At 42.7% G+C, this 20,550-nt stretch overlaps 2 protein-coding genes across 6 annotated transcripts in view; one reads left to right on the top strand and one right to left on the bottom strand.

The window, feature by feature from the left end:
• Window positions 1-9,472, top strand: part of EXTL3 (exostosin like glycosyltransferase 3) — a 110,194-nt gene extending 100,722 nt beyond the window's left edge. For all 4 annotated transcript variants that reach the window (XM_079139937.1, XM_079139938.1, XM_079139939.1 and 1 more), the window contains exons 6-7: window positions 155-283; window positions 6,392-9,472. In XM_079139937.1, coding sequence (XP_078996063.1) covers window positions 155-283; window positions 6,392-6,601 — 339 coding nt within the window. In that variant the 3' untranslated portion in view covers window positions 6,602-9,472. The remainder of the gene's footprint in view (window positions 1-154; window positions 284-6,391) is intronic.
• Window positions 9,473-19,808: 10,336 nt separating this feature from the next.
• INTS9 (integrator complex subunit 9) overlaps window positions 19,809-20,550 on the bottom strand; it is a 110,868-nt gene continuing 110,126 nt past the window's right edge. For both annotated transcript variants that reach the window (XM_079139946.1, XM_079139947.1), the window contains one exon: window positions 19,809-20,497. In XM_079139946.1, the coding sequence (XP_078996072.1) occupies window positions 20,321-20,497 (177 nt within the window). In that variant the 3' untranslated portion in view covers window positions 19,809-20,320. The remainder of the gene's footprint in view (window positions 20,498-20,550) is intronic.

The following is a 20,550-nucleotide window of genomic DNA, read 5'->3' as shown; positions in this document are numbered from 1 at the left end:
CTCCCCAAGGGCCAGTAGTGCTTCCCAGTTATTGCCACATCCCAAGCACCACCACACACTTCCAGACAGCCCCTAGGTCCATGTGTATTTTTGCTGAAAGCCAAAGAACTGTGTCTTCTAACAGACTATGCAATTCTTTTTCTTCTCCTGACAGTATTATGCCTACCTGTATTCTTATGTGATGCCCCAGGCCATCCGAGATATGGTGGATGAATATATCAACTGCGAGGACATCGCCATGAACTTCCTTGTTTCCCACATCACGCGGAAGCCCCCCATCAAGGTGAGGTCTGCTACTTATGGGACTGTTGCTTGCACACAAACTTAATCTTCACTTGTTTTGCCTCCCTGCAGTCCATGCTGGCGTCATGCTGTGACTGATTTGTGACTAGAAGAAATCGGATATTTTCACATCATGATAGATTTGCTGTGATTTCTTAAATTAGGCCCAGTTCATCACTGCTTTGAATTTGTGTAGTTATTAACCTTTCCCTACATTTGGTTATTTAAGGCATTAACAAAAGAACATGTACATTACTGATGTCAATATGATTTGTTTCTTTTGTAATTCCATGTAGTTTATTTTTTGCATGTAAAAATATTCAGAGGAGTCCACAGGCTTCACCAGATTGCCAAATGGGAGTGTGGGAAGGTATGGGGTGGATGTATCCATCAAACAGAAATGTAAGAATTCCTGAGTTAACACATGGAAAACGCTAAGAGGTGCCCGGCATATAAGTAGGTACAGTCTAAGATATTTGCTCAAAAGCAGTAATCTCAGAATTCTGCAAGTTTGCATTCTGATTTTTGTTCTGGAGTTGCCGACCAGGTTTGGGCTGGATAAGCCAAATTCACATGCAGCACACAGAAAACTTGGTTCCATCTCCTTTTCCCCATCACTGCAAGCTCAGGCAACAAAGCACTCCATTAAGGGTTAAGATGCAAAGTTTCTTTTGTGAGTGTTGTGCTGTGAGTCAGTAATACCATGTGCGTATTTCATTCTTCCTTTTTGCAGGTAATTTCTAGATTAAGTATCCATCAGCATGCTCTAATAACTTAAATCATATGTTTAGAGGTAAACAGCACAGTGGATCCTCATTCAATGCAACAAAGTACAACAAAGATGGAGGGAAGTGCATCTGGGGACCTCATGCCTCCAGTGAACATCCAAGCAGACCTTTCGCCATGTGTGACCCGTGGTGATTACTTGACTTCTGATCACCATGTAGATTCTTCTGATGCTGAGGCTTGTGGTAAAGCCTCACAAAAGAACACTAAGTAAACTAATGCATTAAATAGTTGACTTAAAAAAAGTCTCTGAATAATGGTCACAAGCTATACATATAAGAACAATAATTTTCCAGGTACAGTGGCAGATCCAGTATTAAACAATGAAAAACCTATTTCTTTGTGGTCTTTAAGACCACACAGGGTGGCAAAGATCTCATCCTGTCACACGTGCAGAGTGGGCAAGGGAAAGGGTTGTCAGAGGGATGGGCCGTCTATAAATTAATTGTTAAGAAATTTGTTTAATAGAAAAAACAATTATCTTTTGAATCAGGGGGTGGGATGGATTGAGCCATGCTAAAGGATATGACTCAAAGATGGAAAAGCCCACCTCTCCTTTACTTATACCTGTACAGGTAAAAGGGGGACCAGGAGGAGCTTCTGTGAGAAGCAGGGTGGGGTGGAGTTAAGCCATTCTGCTGTAGCGGGCGAGTCATGTGGCACATCTAGGACATGCAAATTCCCACAGGGAGCCACGCTGCACGGGAACCGCATGCTGTAGACCATCTGAAACAGTCTCTCATGACTGTCAGTTCCTGAGAGCCAGATTTCTGTGTGTGATGGCTCAGCCAAGCCTGGTTTTATTTGCTAGTCATGGATGGCACCCTGTGATCTCATAAAGAAATTAATGACTGGGGAAATTTCCTATTCTTGTTCCTTTTGTGACTATACTTCAGACAAGATGCAAGCTTCTTCTCATTCCTCTGTAGGACATCAGAAGACATTATCCTTGATATTTCAGAAGTATCTGAGTGATTGGGTGTGAAACAGTAGCAGCGTTCATCTGAGCGCTTAGAAACTTGTGTGTCCACTATGTTATTAGGCTAGTGTTTCCTTAGCTAAGTCATCTTTTTGGTGTAGAGTGAGAGAAATAATACTCATGGTATACATAACTCGTGTGTGTGTGTGTGTGTGTGTTACTGGTGCTTGAACCCAGGGCCTTACACATGGTGGGTAAGCACAAAGCTACGTTCTCAACCTTTTAGTTTCATGTTGAGACAGGGTCTTACTAAGTTGCCCAGGCTGGTCTGAACTTGTGATCGATCCTCTTGCCTCATCCTCCTTAGTAGCTGGGAGTATAGGTGTGTGCCGCTGCACCTGGCTGTACTTAACTCTTACCAAGTGAAAACTTGAAAAATATATCATCTCAGTGAATTTCCTCAGTCCTACCAAAATGTAAGAACAATTCAAGATTGATAGGACTTTTTAACATCAAATACTCAATAAATTACGAATTTTCAAATTGAGTTAATCCCTTCAAATTCTGATCTATTTATTTCATAGTATAGAACCAGGAAGGAAGAAATGTTTTGTTCACCTAATTTTTAAATAGTATTTGGTACTGTTTTATCTGCAGATTTAGTGTGATTTCCCCTTTTCATCAAATTTTCACCGTCGTCATGTTCTTTTCCTTGTTTGAAATAGGATGATTCAGCTTCTCCCTTGTTTGAATAGGTTTGACTGGGTTAGCAGTGTTCTTTCAGTCCTGTTCAGGGTCTTAACAATATTGACTTAAAGAAAAAGGAATTAATCTCTTACTTTTACAAGGAGGGGAAAGACCCGTATGGAGTTAGGCTTCCTTTAGAATAAAGGATTAAAATCTCATTTAGAAACCACTGAGAAGTAGTGAGGTTCAGTGTGAAGGACTAGAGAGGGGAGGCGGGGGAAGCATCTGCCTGATCTTCGTTCTCTGTGGTCACAAGTTCTCAGCATCTACTGAGTACAGCAAGCACATTTCTTAGACTGAGTTCTCTGGAATGTTCCCATGTGAAATACAATCCATAGGACTGAATATGTATACGTTCAAACTTTGGTTTATATTAATTTCCTTTTTTGTATGTTATGGAATGCAGTTTTATGTATACATATATATGTGTGTGTGTGTGTGTGTGTGTGTGTGTGTGTGTGTGTGTGTGTGTGTATAACATACATATATGTGTGCATCCAAAATATATTGGGGACAGTATCAGTGTTTTTACTGATGGGTTACATGATTTAAGACATGTAGAAACCACTGCACCAGTAAAAACTGGTTATAAAATCTCGTAGAATGAAGTGATTTATAGGTTAAAGGACTTCCTCCAAGGTTGGATTCTGGTGTCTGGGATGAGGAGGGAGTTCAGGTTTGGTGAGAGCAGAGAGGAATGGCCAGAGGCACTGCTGGATGACGTTCTTATCCACCGTCCTGACGCCGGCTCCTGTCTCAGTGAAGGCTGGTGGAAGGGCAGTGACTGGTCGTGCCTGTGGACCCGCAGGGCTCAGCTGCCGGGGGTGAGAGGAGAGTTTGTTTTTCTTCATACTTTTACCATCTAAATTTGTACCCTTAAACACCGTAGCTTACTTTGAAAGCAAGCTTCTACTTATTTATTTACTTGCAGTACTGTGGCTTGAACTCGGTGATGCTCTACCACTGAGCTACATCCCCAGCCCTTTTTAAGAATTTTTTTGTTTTGAGACAGGGTTGAATTATTATAGGTGGGTGCCACTGCGCCTAGCTTAAATGCATTTTTCATTTAAAATATTTTGTTTAAAAGAGATTAAAATGGATTTATTGGAAAGCATAGAATTATTATATATCTCTTTACTCTAGCGTAGTATATTTGTCACATTTAATGAGCCCGTGTGGACATACTGTATCATCAAGCCATCCTCTGCTCAGATCTCCTGAGTGTTCACTCATGGATCTTTCTCGGTTCCAGAAGCCTGGTTACCTGGGTGAACTTACGTGAATTACATCATATAGTATTTCTTCATGTTCCTTAATTCTTTCATACTTTTCTGTATTCTTGTCAATATTTTCCATTCTGGGTAATAATTTTGGATCTACTTTTTTATTACTAATTTTCTCTTCACACCCAACCATTGAATGTCTAATTTACATACTTTTTATTTCTATCGTTCAATTTTCTTTATGCCCATGAACATTTTTTGATAGTCCTTGGTTTCTTCATCAAACTTTAAGTATCTTTCAAATTCTTATTGTGCATAATATATGCATTAATTGTTAATAGTCACTGATCATTCTGTTCAGTGTTTTGGGCACTGATTCTATTATTTCTGCAGATTCTCTTTGTGACTCATTCACTTTTCTGTGACTTTTGATTGAGATTGTACTCTTCTGAATTTTATTCAAGGTAGTTCTTTGAGGCTTGAATTTGTGCCATGAACTTTTTTTTTATTAAAAATCATAAATTTACATAGGGCAATGTTGCTTGATTCATTGTTATTTTTTTCGCCTTCCCCCCACCCCTCCCACCCCTCTTTTCCCTCTATACAGTCCTTCCTTCTTCCATTCTTACCACCCTCCTTATCCCTAACCCTAACCCTAACCCTAACCCTAACCCTAACGCTAACCCCTCCTACCTCCCATTATATGTCCTCATCTGCTTATCAGCGAGATCATTCATCCTTTAGTTTTTTGAGATTGGCTTATCTCACTTAGCATGATATCCTCCAATTTCATCCATTTGCCTGCAAATGCCATAATTTATCATTCTTCATGGCTGAGTAATATTCCATTATATATATATATATATATATATATGCCACAGTTTCTTTATCCATTCATCAACTGAAGGGCATCTAGGTTGGTCCTATAATCTGGCTATGGTGAATTGAGCAGCTATGAACATTGATGTGGCTGTATCTCTGTAGTATGCTGATTTTAAGTCCTTTGGGTATAGGCCAAGGAGTGGGATAGCTGGTTGTTGTAAATGGTGGTTCCATTCCAAGCTTTCTGAGGAATCTCCATACTGCTTTTCAGAGTGGCTGCACTAATTTGCAACCCCACCAGCAATGTATGAGTGTACCTTTTTCCCCACATCCTCGCCAACACCTATTGTTGCTTGTGTTCTTGATAATCACCATTCTAATTGAAGTGAGATGAAATCTTAGGGTAGTTTTGATTTGCATTTCTCTTATTACTAGAGATGTTGAACATTTTTTCATATGTTTGTTGATTGCTTGTAGATCTGCTGTGAAGTGTCTGTTCATTTCCTTAGCCCATTTGTTGATTGGATTATTTGTATTCTTGGTGTAGTGTGCCATGAACTTTTAATTTAATTTTATTTGTTCTTCTTCGTCATACATGACAGTAGAATGTATTTTGGCATATTATACACACATGGAGTGTAACTTTTTCTAACTAGGATCCTCCACGATGTGGAGTTACCTTGGTGGTAACTAGGAAAGCTGTGTCTGATTCCTTCTACTGTCTTTCCTGTTCCTTTTCCCCAGTCCCTTCCCTTCATTCCCGTTGCCTAATCCAATGGACTTCTATTCTTCCCCTCCCCACCCTCCCCTGTTGTGGGTTAGCATCCATATTTCACAGAGAATATCTGGCCTTTGGTTTTTTGGGATTGTGTGCCATGAAAATTTGCATTTGTTTCTTCCCGTGCCTGGCATCACTGCCTTCTTGAAACCTGTGTGAACTACATTAGCATATTGGGGCTTTGCAGGGCACATAAGTAGCATAGATTCTAGCCTCAGCCTTGTGTGTGACATTCTCAGAGGTGACTTTCCCTTCTCTAAGCTTGAGAAGAAAACATTTCTTCACTGATCTTTCCTGTGTATCCGTGGTATCTGATCTCCCACCCTTCTCTTCCTTATTTTTTTCTAGCTTCCACATGTAAGAGGAAACATTGGACCTTTGGTTTTCTGAGTCTGGCTTATTTCATGAGCATGATGTTTTCCAGTTCCATCAATGGATATATAGTATTTTATAATCATTTAACTAGTTCTGATTTTGGGTACTTTCCCAGTATTTTGCTATTAAAAACATAGATGAAATGAACAACCTTGTACTAATATCTTGCTTTGCAACCAAGATAAATACTGGAAGTAGAATCACTGAGACAAATAACACTATATAAGTTCTTTGCTATTACTAAGTTTAGGTCGTTTGGAAAGAACCCCTTACTAAGGTTTTAGATATGCACATGGCGGGAGGAGTCCTGGGCTGGGTTCTGGCTTCTGACTTTCTCTGTGATTGGGGCTGTTGGTTCTGCGCTTCACTGGACATGGCATTGGACTGGCAAAGCTGCAGGGTTTCCGGCAGCGTGAGCATTGTGGCCCTTACTCTGTATTCTTTCTTCCCTGTTCTCAGGTGACATCACGGTGGACTTTCCGATGCCCAGGATGCCCTCAGGCCCTGTCACATGACGATTCCCACTTTCATGAGCGCCACAAATGTATCAACTTTTTTGTCAAGGTGTACGGCTATATGCCCCTCCTGTATACTCAATTCAGGGTGGACTCTGTGCTGTTCAAGACCCGCCTGCCCCATGACAAGACCAAGTGCTTCAAGTTCATCTAGGGGCATTGCAGGTTTTGGGGAGAAGAAGGGAGAGTGAGGGAGATGGCTCCCAAGGTTCCCAAGGCATGAAGGACCTTGGGGACATCCACTGGGTGGGTGGCCCAGACTCTGCTGGGAGAGGCAGCAGGAAGAGTGGAAAGGAAGTAGCTGCCTTTTTCTTAAAGTCGGCCACACTGGGCCTGGAACCCTGGTCATCAGACCCAGGGCTTCCACACAGGGCACTGACTGATAGCGCACACTGAGGACCATGGGGACTCTGGAGAGTCACTCACTAGTTCATAAGCCCAGGACAGCTAGTTTGTGGTTTTTAAATTCAATAACAACTATTATTATTATTTAAAAAGAGAAAGTTTCAGATCTGCCATTCAAGGCTTATTTATATGTGTGCATATATACACATGTATGTGTATGTACATATGTATGCACACACATATACATATATATAGATATATATATATATATACACATATATATATATATTTGGCGGGAGGAGTTTGAACTTTTTGCCTCCCTCTGTGGGAGGGGACCTACCAGACTCCTTGTGTTCGGTATTTTGGAGGAAATGGATCCTGGCCTTGTGTTATCTGGCATATCTTTTACCTCTCCCATGCCCCCAGGGACATCTGAGTGCAGAAAAAAGAAAGGGATGGACTTGGCCCTCTTACCCAGCCTTGGCCAAGGCTAGATCTGTGATCTGTTCCTGTCCCTTTCTTTTGCCAACTAGTGATCTGTAACTCAGCTCCTCCTCCACTTCCTCCTCCCAGGAGCTTGGGGATAGTCTGCACCATGGAGAGCAGCTAAATGGTGAGCGACCTTCTGCTGGGTCTAGTGGTTGAGGATTTGTCATTAGGCCAGAGCTTGTCCCGGGACTTATCCCTGCTCTCCCATTCTCTCCCTTGTTTGAGAGAGAGGAAAAAAAGAGCAGAGAACGGGGCAGGAGTAAGTCCTGTACTGCCAAATGGCTGTGGTTAGCCAACCCTCCTGGGAACAGCGTTGCCTGGAGAGGCAGGCTTCCTTCAGATACTCTCTTGGATGAGATGCAGGAAAGTGCAGGCTACACCTGAAGACGTGGTTGCTGGTTTGTGGCCTGCTAGCTCTGGTGTAGGATGATGCACGTGACCTTTGAGGATCCCACCCGGCAGGCCGGGAAGACTTGCAGCAAGGCACTTGGCCTTGGATAAATACCTTGGTGAAATTCACCTCCCCCCACCTCTGTCTGGACCTTCACCTGTTACCTGTGGTTTTTGGACCCCTAATGCTAGGTTGGCTGTAGGACCCCCTGAGGCTTGGTGTGTACTAGAACAGTGGGAGGCTGTGATGTGCTAGGTCAGTTCAAATCCAGCCTTGGAATTTAACAGGCATTCACACCTCCTTACGTTTCCACTACCAGTTTAATTTCTGTTCCCTGGGCTGAAAGGGAAATAAGCTGATTTTGGTCACAGTGGCAGTGGGGGAGCTCAGGAGGGTGTTGGTGTCATTTGTTGGGGATTTAACCCATGACTGCTGTTTTTTCTTCTGAGCCCCACTTTCTGGAAGTGGAGTTGAGCATAGGTTTCCAGCAGTCAAACAAAAGCTCAGGTCTGTCCTGGTCATCACATGCCTTAAGCCAGTTCCGTCTTCCCTAGACCTTGACATCCTGTGCTTCTATTTCCTGGGGTACGTTCTCCTGTGGCCTGTGTACTAAGTGGGTTCTCTTCAGCTGTGTCACAGTCAGGCGCTTTCCTGTAGCTCCCACTCAGCTGCAGGGCTGGCTTGGCCTAGGGGAGCGCTCCTCATTGCCCAACAGGCCCAGGGGCTCCCAGGCCGGCGTCTCCACGTATTCCCACTGGCATCTTGTGGCTCTCGCCAAGGCAGCTACCTGGGAAATTTGGTTATGCTTCTCGGCAACCAGCAAAGGGGTCCAGACCCTGTTCTCTACTTTCTAACTGCCCTTTCCTTGACTTCTGGACCTTATTCATTTTAGCAGTAACCTTCCCTCAGGGGAGCCAAAGAGTGTGGTGTTCTGAGCTATATATGTGGCTGCTATTTGTTTATTTTAATGTGAGGAACTTGTAAATGGATGCAGTGGGGACCTGGGGAGGAGCTTTCTGTGTGGCAGGATCCCACCCGCTTCAATGGGGTCAGATTTGTGGGTCCCTTGGTGTTCACTTATGGATACCACCAAAATGTTCTGCAGGGAGGCTGTGATGTCAGAGGGTCAAACAAGGATAGCACTCTTGGGACCTGACAGGACACTGACTTGAAGGACCCCTGGTGGACACTACTTTCCTCAGTAGTGAGGGACAAAGCAGTTGGACGTGCACGTTGCTTAGGAAGGTGCTCCTGGAATGCCTGCTGTCTGCAAGACGGGATCGGGAGAGTCCTGGGCCCTGCCTTCGATGCTGCTTACTGTGGGACGCCGGATAGTGGGGACTCTGCCACAGGGAAGCAGCCTCCTTGGCTGTGCACTGGAGGACTTGTTCCATGGCCTCAGCTCTCAGTGGGACAGCTTTGCTTCCAGCTAGCCAGCTTGCTCTTCACCTTGAGGGCAAGGTCTGCCCACCTTGGTGACATGTTCCCAGGTGCTCACAGGCCTGGCTGCGCTTTTGCCCCCAGCAGTGCTTCTATCTGGTGGGGGCTGCGCCTCATGCAGCCTCGTGACCATGACCGGATTCTGTCCAGGAAGATGACTGGGAGCCATCTGTCCAGGAGCTGCCTGGGAACGCGCAGGGAGCACCTCGTTCCGGATGCTGCTTAGAAGGGGGCTCTTTGGTATCATGCCATGTGCATCCACCCCACCCCATTTCCAACCATGAGCACAATGGTCTTACATTTTTTGTAAAAAAAATAAAATAAAATAATAAAAAAAAATAAATGGAGACTTTAACTCAATCTGCTTGGAAGTCTTTTGTAATTTTTCTCAGCAGGAGCAGAAGAGTAAACCAAGGTGCCAGCCTGGTTCCAGGTGGTCACCAACGCATGGTCAGCTGGGAGCAGTTCCAAGTCAGACTGTGGGCTGTGCGGTAGGTCTTAGAGCCGCCTGGATCCTGGCTGAGGCAATGCCAAACATGCGTGGGTCCAGGCAGCCTTTCCAGCGTCCATTTCCAGGACGAGTCATTTTGGCCAGACAGGCATTTAGATGTCACTTGATTTCAGGGGTGTGGTGCACATATGCAGACTTCAGTTTTCCCATGGGAATTTTAAAGAGTGTATTTGTGCTGGGGGAGCCAAGTGCCCGGCACCCACAGAGGGGAGCGGGCTTACGCTGTAGATCTTCTGACTGACAGAAGTCACCTCTACAGACCCCTCTAGTTGCTGCTTCTACAGTGTCACAGCCTAGTCGTTTGGTGTCCACAACCCTAGAACTTCCACATGACCATGGGGTCAGAGAGCATACCCTGAGTTGTGGGCTGTGGAGGAGAATGGAAGGAAAAATTGGGAGATGGGAGCTCAGGTTGCAACAGTAAGGATGGGCAAAACAAGGCCCCACCCTAAGGACTGATGGCTGACCAGGCCCGTCTGCAGCAGCTGTGGGGTCACAGCTTAGAGGATGGACCTGGAGTCGGTTGCCTAGCAAGGATCTCCCGCCTAGGCCCAAAGGACTTGAAGGTGCATGCCGCCCCAAGCAGTGTCCCACTGCATGTGCAGTGAACATGCCCACTTCTGGCTCCGGCCTACCAGGTAAGCCAAAGTGGTCTCTGCAAGCCGTCGATGTGCCTGTCACTATCTCAAGTTGAAGGCTCCAGTGTTTACAAAAAGGCTAATAAGGAGGATAATGCTGTGGTTGGGGTATGGGCTCTGGAGTAGTGTACATGTGCTCAAATCCTGTGTTGCCTGTGACATTGGTGGAGAGCACTTCATCTGTTTCAGGGCTTAACCTATAAAATGGCAAAAATTCTGCCTCATACAGCATAATGAAATAAAGAGCCACCACATGGCACACACAATGACAACTAACTCTTCTTGGGGTAAAATCCTGCAAACTTCTTGGTGGCACCTGGGATTGCTGTCTGTTTCAAGGGCCAGGGCCTTGTTCATGCTTGGCCACAGCACAGCCCTCAGGATGCCTCCTCAGAATTGGCTGTTGTCCCTGTGTCTCCTGTCAGAGCAGCAGGCTGGCTGTCTATCGCCACCTCCTCCTGAATGCTGATGGGTTACTGCTCCTTACCCTGGTTTCAGAGAGGAAGCTTCCTGGGAATACAGCCCCTAGTAGGTCGTTTTTTGATGAATGAATTATTTAAGGAACTGAAGAGGGTCCCACCCAAATCACAGCTGGCAGCCAGTTGAGCAGTGACTGAGTACTGCCAGGACCAGGCACCAGGTTAAAGGAAGCCTCCACCCCCGTAAGCCTCAGCCCCATTTTTATTATTCAAATCTCTGGCTCTTTTTTCCCTGATGCTGGGAGCAAGCATGCTAGGCAAATGCTCTAGTGCTGAGATGCCCTCAGATCTTGATGGAGTAAGCAGAGAGCGAGCCTAGAGTTGAAGGCCTGGAGAACATGAAAGTAGGGCCGGAAGCCGTACCAGGCCAGGTTTGGTTTGCTATTTAATTTCATCTATTTTCTGATCTGTTTTAATTAGGCAAATTGTTTTATCTTTCTTCATTTGTCTTTATAATACAAATCCTGGTCAATAATACTAAAGTCCTGTCGGCACTTAAATTATTTAAATTTTATTTAAACCGTTGGTTCCAAGGATGGAACCACATAAAAATAAATAAAGGTAGCATGTCCATCTACAACTAAAAAAAATTTTAAAAAAACTATGGGTTCCAATATCTTATTATAAAAATCTAAGCAAAATTTTAAGAATGTTTATAACTGTTCCTACCTGCTAGTACACATTTTTTTGCCCATTAAAAAAATTGCTTTTTTTTGGATTGCTTTTTTCCCTTTACATTTTTGGTAGACTTTCTGCCTTATAGCGATCTACCTCTCTGCCCCCAGCAGCTTTCCCACCCCTGCTCACCCTTCTATCTGTCCTGTTTTTGGTGCGTTGCTAAATAAGTTAGTGACATCAACACATTTGTTTGTAAATAACATAAGTATACAATATTGACTGGAGGTTAATGTTTTTTGTTTTGTTTTGTTTGGTACAGGGGATTGAACTCAGGGGTGCTTAATCACTGAGCCGCATCCCCAGCCCATTTTTTATTTTTTATTTAGAGACAGGGTCTTGCTGAGTTGCTTAGGGCCTTGCTAAGCTGCTGAATCTGATCTTGAACTTGCAATCTTCATGCCTCAGCCTTCTGAGCTGCTGTGTTTGTTTTTGATGAAAAAATTTCACACTAAAATGCACAAATCTTAAGTGTGCATTCTCTTGAGTTTTGATAAACGTATACACTGTGTAACCTGAACCCTTCTAAAGATGCAGAACGTTGCAGTCAACCCAGAAAGCCTCATGCTCATCCCAGTCACTCCCTACCCGACACCCCAAGACGGGCAATGCTCTTATTTGCTTCCATCTTGGACAGTTTCCTCTGTCCTGGAATTTATGTAAGTGGTGTATTGGTTCATTTAGTACTTTTTATTGCAGAGCAGTATTCCCTTGTATGGATATAATAAAATTTGTCCATTTTATGGAGACACTTGGGCTCTTTCCAGTTTTTGGTCTTTATGCATAAAGCTGCCATGAACACTGATATACAGGCATTTCCTTTCTTGGATAAATACCTGTCAGTGAAACGTTGGGTAGTATGGTAGATTTATATGTGTTTGGTTTCATAAGAAACTGCTAAGCCTTTTTCCAAGGTGAGTATTTGATTTTGTACTTCCAGTAATAGTGTTCCGGCCCTATGTCCTCATGTTCCGTGGTGGTATCTCATTCTGGTAAGTGAACAATGGTGTCTTAAGGTTGCAATTTGCATTTCCTTGATGACTAATGATGCTAAGCACTTCATCATAAGCTTTGATCATTTATGTACATTTGTGAAGTATCTGTACAAATTTTTTTTGCCCCTTTAAAAAATTGCTTTTTTTTTTTAAATCACTTTTTTCCCTTTTTACTTTTTTGGTAGACTTTTTTTGTAGGTTTACAGAAAAACTGAGTGGAAAATAGATTCCTTTCTCTTCCCACCTCCTCCCCATCTCCCTATAATTAACACTTTGCACTACTGATACATTTGTCACACAGTTTGCATCTGAGTCCACTGTTTGTGCTGTGTGTTCTCCAGTTTTTGACAAATGTATTACAACGTGTTTCTACGATTACCATATCATGTGGAAAGTTCACTGCCTGAAAAGCCCTCCTTTCCATGAGCCACCCATTGACTTCTTCCCCCAGTCCCCAGTGACCACAGCTCTTACTTGCCAGTTTTGCCTTTCCCAGAATGTCGCTGTTGGAATCCGACTGCACATAGCCTTTTTACCTTGTCTTCTTCCACCTAATACTGTACATTCAAGTTTCCTTAATATCTTTGCATGGTTTAATCCTAATTTCTTTTTTTAAATCACTGAATAACACTCCATTCCATGAACATACTGTGTTTTTGAGTTCCGACCCCGGACAATCAGTCCATCACCAGATACGTGTTGTGTAATAAAGTATTTTTCCCAGTTTGTGGCTTGTCTCTTGCTGCTTTCTGTGAATTAAGAAACCTGTTCCTACCCTAAGTCATGAGTATACTCTTGTTTTCTACTAAAAGTGTTTCTGGCGTTAGTTTTTATACTTTGGTGAATGGTAGTGATCAAGGTTCAATTTTTTTTTTTTTAATATGGATATCTAATTATTCCAGCACCATTTGTTAAAAAGACTTTCCTTTCTCCATGGGATTGATTTGGGAACTTCACTAAAGACAAAGTCGTCATTCAGCATCTGAGCTCTCCGGTTGCATGGATTTCCTGTGCCGGTGCCATCCCGTCTTCGTTAGTGTATCTGTCTACTTAGCCTTGAACTATAGTACGAGCCCTCAACAACTTTGCTTATCTTCTCCAAGACTGCTTTAGATACCAGTTACTTTTCGCTTCTCTAAAAGTATTATAATTTGTCAAAATTTTGAAAACCTAGCATTCAACTTTTTAAAAGTCTGTTCTTTTAGCCATTGTTAAGTGTACGATTCAGTGGCATTAGGTTCAGTGTTGTGTAACTTTGAGCACTAGCTAGTTCGAGAACTTCACTATTCCTGACAAATTCCACACCCACTAAATGTTAACTCTGTTCTGCAGACAGTTTCTTTTTCTTGCCCGCTGCACACCCCTGCCACGGTGCTTCACCTGCTAGGGAGCTGTGGCGGATTCTGTCGAGCAATGCTTTCTTTTCTACACCTAGTGGTGTGGGGTTTCTTTTATTCTGTGATTACAGTGAACTATGCTGATTAGTTTCCAAAATGTAATTTCCTTTGCTTACTAGGGATAAAGCTGCACCTGGTCAAGAGATAATACCTTTTTATGTAGAAAGCGACCCAGGCTGCTAATATTTTACACTTAGGTTCTAATCTTTTTCTGTAATGACTTTGAGGTTTTGCTATTAGGGTTATGCTGGCTACTTAAAAGGAGTTGAGAGGTTTTCTCCGTTTTTTTTCTTTTTAAATAGAGATTGTGTGAGGTTGGTGTGATTTCTTCATTAAGTGTTTGATACAATTTCCCTGGGAGATCATCCGGGCCTTGAGTTTTCCTTGTGAGATGTTCATTAATTTCTTAAGTGAAGATCAAGTTATGTCTTACTGAGTGAGCTTTGTTTCTGTCTTCAAAGGAAACTGTCCACTCTATCTGTCAGGTTTGGAGACACAAAGCCCTTCATGCAATTCTCTTCATCTTTAAGGTCTGTGGCCTCGGGTGCTGCCCCCTCTCTGCCTTCTGCTGTCCCTGGCTTCTCTCCTGGAAGGGGTGCTGGAGTCCTTTTTTCCTAATGGGTCTAGTCAAGTGGGCATCAATTTTGTTGATCTTTTCAAAGAACTGGTTTTTGGCTTTACTAGTTTTCTCTTTTGTTGATTTGTTTTTATTTTCATTATGTTTCATTCTTTCTTTGGGTTTACTTTGTTTTGTAGTTTCTTAAAGTGAAAATTATCACTCAGTTCAAAATATTTTCGACTTCATTTTGGATGGTTTCTTTAATTCATGAATTTAGAATTATGTTTGATTTCAGAATATTGGCCACGTTCTGAAATATTCCATGTGCTGGCGATGCGGCCCATTTCGTACAGTGCTTGCCTCGCATGCTGGAGGCCCGGGTCCGAGTCCCCAGCACTGTCTGATTACAGAAATAACAAACAAACAAACGAGACTGAAATATTCCATAGTGGTGAGAACATCTTCTGTATAATTTCAGTCCTTTTAAATGTACAGAGACTTGGCTTATCATCTAGGATATGACTTTCATAGTAAATATGCTACACACTTGCAAAAAGGGGGTGGGGGAGAAGCATTATGCAGCTCTCCAGCATATAGTATCTAAAAGATACCAATTAGGTCAAGGTTTTGGACAGTTTTGTTTAGGTCATCTGTGAATTTACCAATGATTTTTGTCAGGTTATTTTAGTATTACTATGCTAGTGTAAAAATTTCCCCCATACCAATACTTTTTTTTTTGTGGTGCTGGGGATCGAACCCAGGGCCTTGTGCTTGCAAGGCAGGCACTCTACTGACTGAGCTATCTCCCCAGCCCCCCAATACTGTTGATTTGCACTTCACTTACTCTGGAGTTTCTGAAACCAGTGTGTCTGCTGTCTCTGCCATCACCTCTGGCAGTGCTCTGTATGTGCCAGTGTTCACATCCAGTTGCTTTCACTGAGTCTTCCTCTTCATGTTTAATGTGTTTCTTGCAGGCAGTATATAGTTGGTTCTTGTTTTTAATCTCTACTTAGCAGGCTTGTTGTGGAGAGCAGCCAGAGATCTGCAGAGTGCATACACAGAATTCAGGGTTTCTGTTCTCTGAATCTCTGTCCTGGGATCCTTCCCCTCACCACAGCAGTCGAGGCTGCCTTGAACTACTTCCTGTTATTCAGGCTGCTGACCAGGTTTTCTGAACAAGTTTAGCTCTCCTGCACTGCTCTTTGGTCTGCCCTAAAGATGTGAACTCATCTGCCACTTCCTCCTTGTTAGCTCTGAATCCCCTTCAGTTGGGCTGTGATTTTCCTTTACTTGCTAATGTGTCCAGTTTTATGTGTACATAATTATTATTCATTCAATCTAGTATAGCTACTATTTGATCTAATCTGCCTGCTTGCAGCATCTGGAATTTATACTTGAACAGGAATTGATATACTTTTTCTGTAGAGGGTCAGACAGTAAATATTTTAGGATTCATGGTCTACATCAGATTTCCTATGCAGCATCATTTTTATTGATTTGTGTAGTTCTTAGTGTGTGGCTGCAGTTAGCTTGCAGGATGCAGTTACCAACCTCTCATCTGTCTCATCAGAAGCTCTCTCTGAATCAACTCATTTTAGAGCATAGTTTTTGAATGACAGGAATTTTTCCATGTATGTATGGATTCTCAAAAAAACCCTGACAACCAGGAAATGTATTTTAGGAGTGTAATTCTTATAGATTTCTGAAGTTTTCTTATCTCCTTCCCTGAAGCCTCATGTTGAGACAAAGTAGAAAATACAGACTGTCCCCAAAGCACTTACAGTCCTGGAAATTTGTTCTATACTGTGAGTTGTTCAGGGGAAACTCTTACTTTGTTATTACAGTAGCTAAAATTATTGGAGACAGCATGATGTACAAAATGTACTGGTAGGTGTTTAATAAATACTCGCTGATTGGAAGGTGCTTATTGATTGGCAAATACTCTGTAAAATAAGTGAGCCCTATAATTAGCTATCAGACTAAATAATATTGGATAAGATAAAAAATGTTAGCCAACTTATTTTAAGTGATGTTTATTAACTCAATCTGCTGTACATTATGAGACTGTTACTTTTTACTTGTGATGGTATAAATGGTTAGGAATTATTACTGTGGTTTACTGTAGAGGAGAGTAAAGGGTAAAACCCGGCTAATGCAAGAATCACTGTCTCCATTTCTTTCAGGGGCCTCCAATATCAACATAAGAGAAACAAGCGATGGTCTCTGTGTTTAATGACAAGATGTGGGTAAAACACTTTCCAGAGATGTGTAGTCCTATGACTCAACCATATACACACACATATATATATATATTTATATATAAAATAATATATATAAAAATATATATTATATACATATAATACTTTATGATGTGATTAAAACCTGTAATGGGCTGCCTGTGAGTAGTGGAGACTGGTACTTAATCTTTAGAAAATAAAATTCATGATTAATGCTGGCTTGAATCCACAGCACAAATAGATATCTTTGGCTCAGCTGTATACTGCCTGTCTTCAGGATTTAGTTGTGACTTCCTCCAGAATTGTAGTTGCCTGTTTTTATCCTTCTTCAGGCTCAAAGAACAGGAATGTTACTTATGTATAGTTCCACTAGAAAGCATCTGAAAACTGGTGGTGTCCACCATCCTCCAGGTGGTGTGAAAGAGGGAAGAAGCGTCTCCCTGTGCCTCTTTCCAGTTTGCCTGGCTATCTTATGACACCATCCTATAGCTTTGGAGGTTACATCACTCTTGTTTCTGCAGAAAACTCCAACTCCTGCCTTTTTAGGTTAGTTACCCCAGGAGGCCAAAAGCTGCAGGCTCTAGGATCAGACAAGGAGGCCCATCTCTTCCTCCTGGCCAGCTCCTCAACCCTATCACACAGGATATGGAAGGCAAACCACTTACTTAAACTGTTTTCCATCCAGCACCTGGCTGACGGTTCAGAGGATGACCCTGAGTCAGAAACTCCCAGCTGAGTCACACCAGATTACTAACCCACAGAAATGGTGAGATAAGAAATGCTGTTTTAACCCACTAAGTTTTGGAGTATTTGTTATACAAAAATAGATAGCTGCTATACCACTTTGTGGAAAGACATGTTACAATAAAAACTTCAGACAAAATAAATTTAATGGTTTATTCCAGGAAGATTCATGAACCCAGTAGTGCTCAGAAGCAAGAGATTCCCTGCAGCATCATGGACAGCGAGCCTTTACGAGGGGCAAAGACAAGAAAATATTGGAATAGTTCAGAGTGGAAAGGTCCTAATCATAGGAGAGCTGGTGGCTTCATTCTCCTGTTCCGTTTGCGAAGGAATGTGAAGTGCTGTCTCAGCTCTGTTAGGATTTTGTAAAAACAGACTTAAATAACAAGATTAGGTCACTCCACCTTTACTATTAATTACCATTTAATCACTATTCCACTGGCTCTTTTTGAGGGGGCAGGTGTGTGCACTGGGGACTGAACTCAGGGCCTCACACATGCTATTAGGCAAGTGCTCTACCACTGAGCTGAAGGCCTCAGCCGAAATTTTTCTAGATGTCAGACACTTTACCAGGTGAGGACCGATCAGCAGGGCTGTATTTCCAGCACTCACAGGCAGCTCCTCCTCTCTTTGTGTCTTCTAACCAACCTAATTTGATTCCCAAACATCTGACGTGAGATGTTCCCTCTCAGGGACTGAGAAGGCCAGCTCTAGATTTTCTGTCTGCTCTGAAGCATACTCTGCCTCTGTCTTCTGCCACTAAGTAGGTGGTGATGACTTCATGAAAAATGCCGTAATTTAGAAATTACTTTTGCCCATTAGGCATTTGCTGACTCATTTGTACTTAACATCTGTTGTCTTAGTAACCATTTCTCAAGGGATCAATGCCTTGGGCTCTCTAATCAAACCTTTTAACAAAAAGTCAGACTTTGACAATTCCCAGGGCACTTCTGGACACAGCAGTGCTAGGACATTTATATCAACAATCATTTTGGTTTCTTTTGAGCTTTATAATGCTTTTGCATTTTTAAAGATGTTTTAAAAATTCAACTCCATCCTCTCCAAAGTTTGATTACAAAGGATGCCTGCATGTGATGCATATTTACAATTTCCTTCCTGGAAACAAAACTATTTTTTGGTGGTACTAGGGATTGAACCTGGGGGGTGCTCTACCTCTGAGCTGTATCCCCAGCGATACCTTTTGTGACAGACTCTCACTAAATTGCTGAGGCTGGTCTTGAACTTGCTATCCTCCTGCCTTAGCCTTTTGAATCACTGGGATTACAGGTGTGCACCACCATGCCTGGCCACACCACCATGCCTGGCCAAAACTAAATTTTCATAGCATGGCACATTAGTCTCTTAAGCTGACTCTGTCCCATGCTGTAGCATCCCATAGTTTCTTCTATAACATCTCCTAGGTACCTTGAGGGAATGACCCATTTGGTGGAAAACAGAAACCTGCTTAAAATTAAGCATTCTTGTGTCTGAACTTGGCCAAGTTGGAAATGGAAAAAATAAAGTTGTCCTTTTCTTCTCTGTGCTGGTCAGCTTTGCATTATTGTGACCAAAATACCTGATAAGAACAAGTTGGAGGAGGAAAAATTTGTTCTGGTTCAGTTTCAGAGGTTCCTGCCATTAACATAGGAACTTTTTTGGGGTGCCTCATATCCAAACCATAATACTCCTCTAACGAATAACTCATTCCCAGTAATAAAATCATTCCAAGAGAACTAAAGATCAATTCCACAAATCTCGAGCCATTAGTTCTCTAGGGTTTTATACGGTTCCTGTTTTATAGTTTCCTTCTGTAATACCCAGCTGTTAGCAGAGCTGGAGGGGTGCCTGGCTTTCAATCAAAGATTGTGAGAGCAGCACGCTGGGCCCACCACAAGGACACCTGAATAGCTGCAGTGTGGGTGCCAGTCTGCACTTAGACTAGATGTGACCTGGTAAAAACTGGTTTTAAACTGTTGATATCCAACATTACCTCAAATGCAGCAAGGTTACTTTCTCTAAGACCTCAGCATTCCACCACCTGGGTCTGTGGGCATCTTGAGTACACGCTGACGATCTGCAGGAAAGGCAGTGAGGCACGCATGTTCTGAGAAACGTGTCACCAGGCAGTTCTGTCACTGCGCGAACTTCATACTTAATACAAAGAAGGCTACAGTGCCAGCGGGTAGCACATCTTACAAGATACCCATCGTTGTGATGTGATGTCTGACTATACTTGTGAGGGCCTCCCTGGAAGGTCGAGGCTGGTATCGTGGACCTGTGTCAGGGTTTCCCATGTAGTCTGGGCTTCGATAAATCATATGAAAAGGTATTTAAGAAATTTTTATAAACAATGCTGGGTTATACAATTGAATGTACATATCAAACAAATTTGCTATGGTGTTTTCTAAGTTTATGCTTCTTTTTTTTTGTTTAGATTGTAGGTTCAATAGAATGCAGATACTTCTATAAAAATACATTTTATTTACAAAATGGACCACAGTATAAAAGGATAGATGGCTTACTTTACTTATTTTGGGGGATCATCTTATTACTTACAGCACTAAAAGCAGGTAAATAAAATCAAACATTAGTTCCCCTGCCCCGAGTCAACGAACCATGAAAAACAAATGTGGGCCACATGAGACAACAAGCCAGACACCCTGTTACTTTCCTGTCCTCTGTGAGCCTCTTGGAAAGGGCATCTACCACACTATGTCACCCTTCAGCTCAGCTTGAAAATGACTCAAGTTTGAAGGGAAAGTTCTTGCCTGCAATAGTATGAGGGAGCTGGACCAGCGGATCCAGGTCACAGCCCCAGCTCATTTCCCTCCAGAACTGCCTCTGCATCCCTGAGGCCGGAGGTTCCAGAGACACGCTGACAGCCTTTCACACCCTTCCCCAGTTGGCTGGTGCTGGGAGCCAAACTGAAGGGTTGTAGGATCTCAGGGAGTGAAAATGGCTCAGAGGTCGCATTCAGAACTTCTGTAAGAATTTGAGGACAAGATCCCGCAGTCGCACCCTCAGCATCTCGTCATTGTCACAAATGATGTGGGTTGAATCTTCTTCAATTTGGATGAGTGTTTCAGCTTCCTGGAGCAGAACAATATGGCCCTTGGCTGTGTCTTCCACCTTGATATCACTGAAGCCATGCTGCTCCAGGAGAAAGAAAAAAAGGAGAGGAGAATGGCAACTCTGAAAGCAAG

This window comes from Sciurus vulgaris (genome assembly GCF_902686455.1).
Source record: "Sciurus vulgaris genome assembly, chromosome: 5".
Lineage (NCBI taxonomy): Eukaryota > Metazoa > Chordata > Mammalia > Rodentia > Sciuridae > Sciurus > Sciurus vulgaris.
This window is presented reverse-complemented; position numbering and strand designations above follow the sequence as displayed.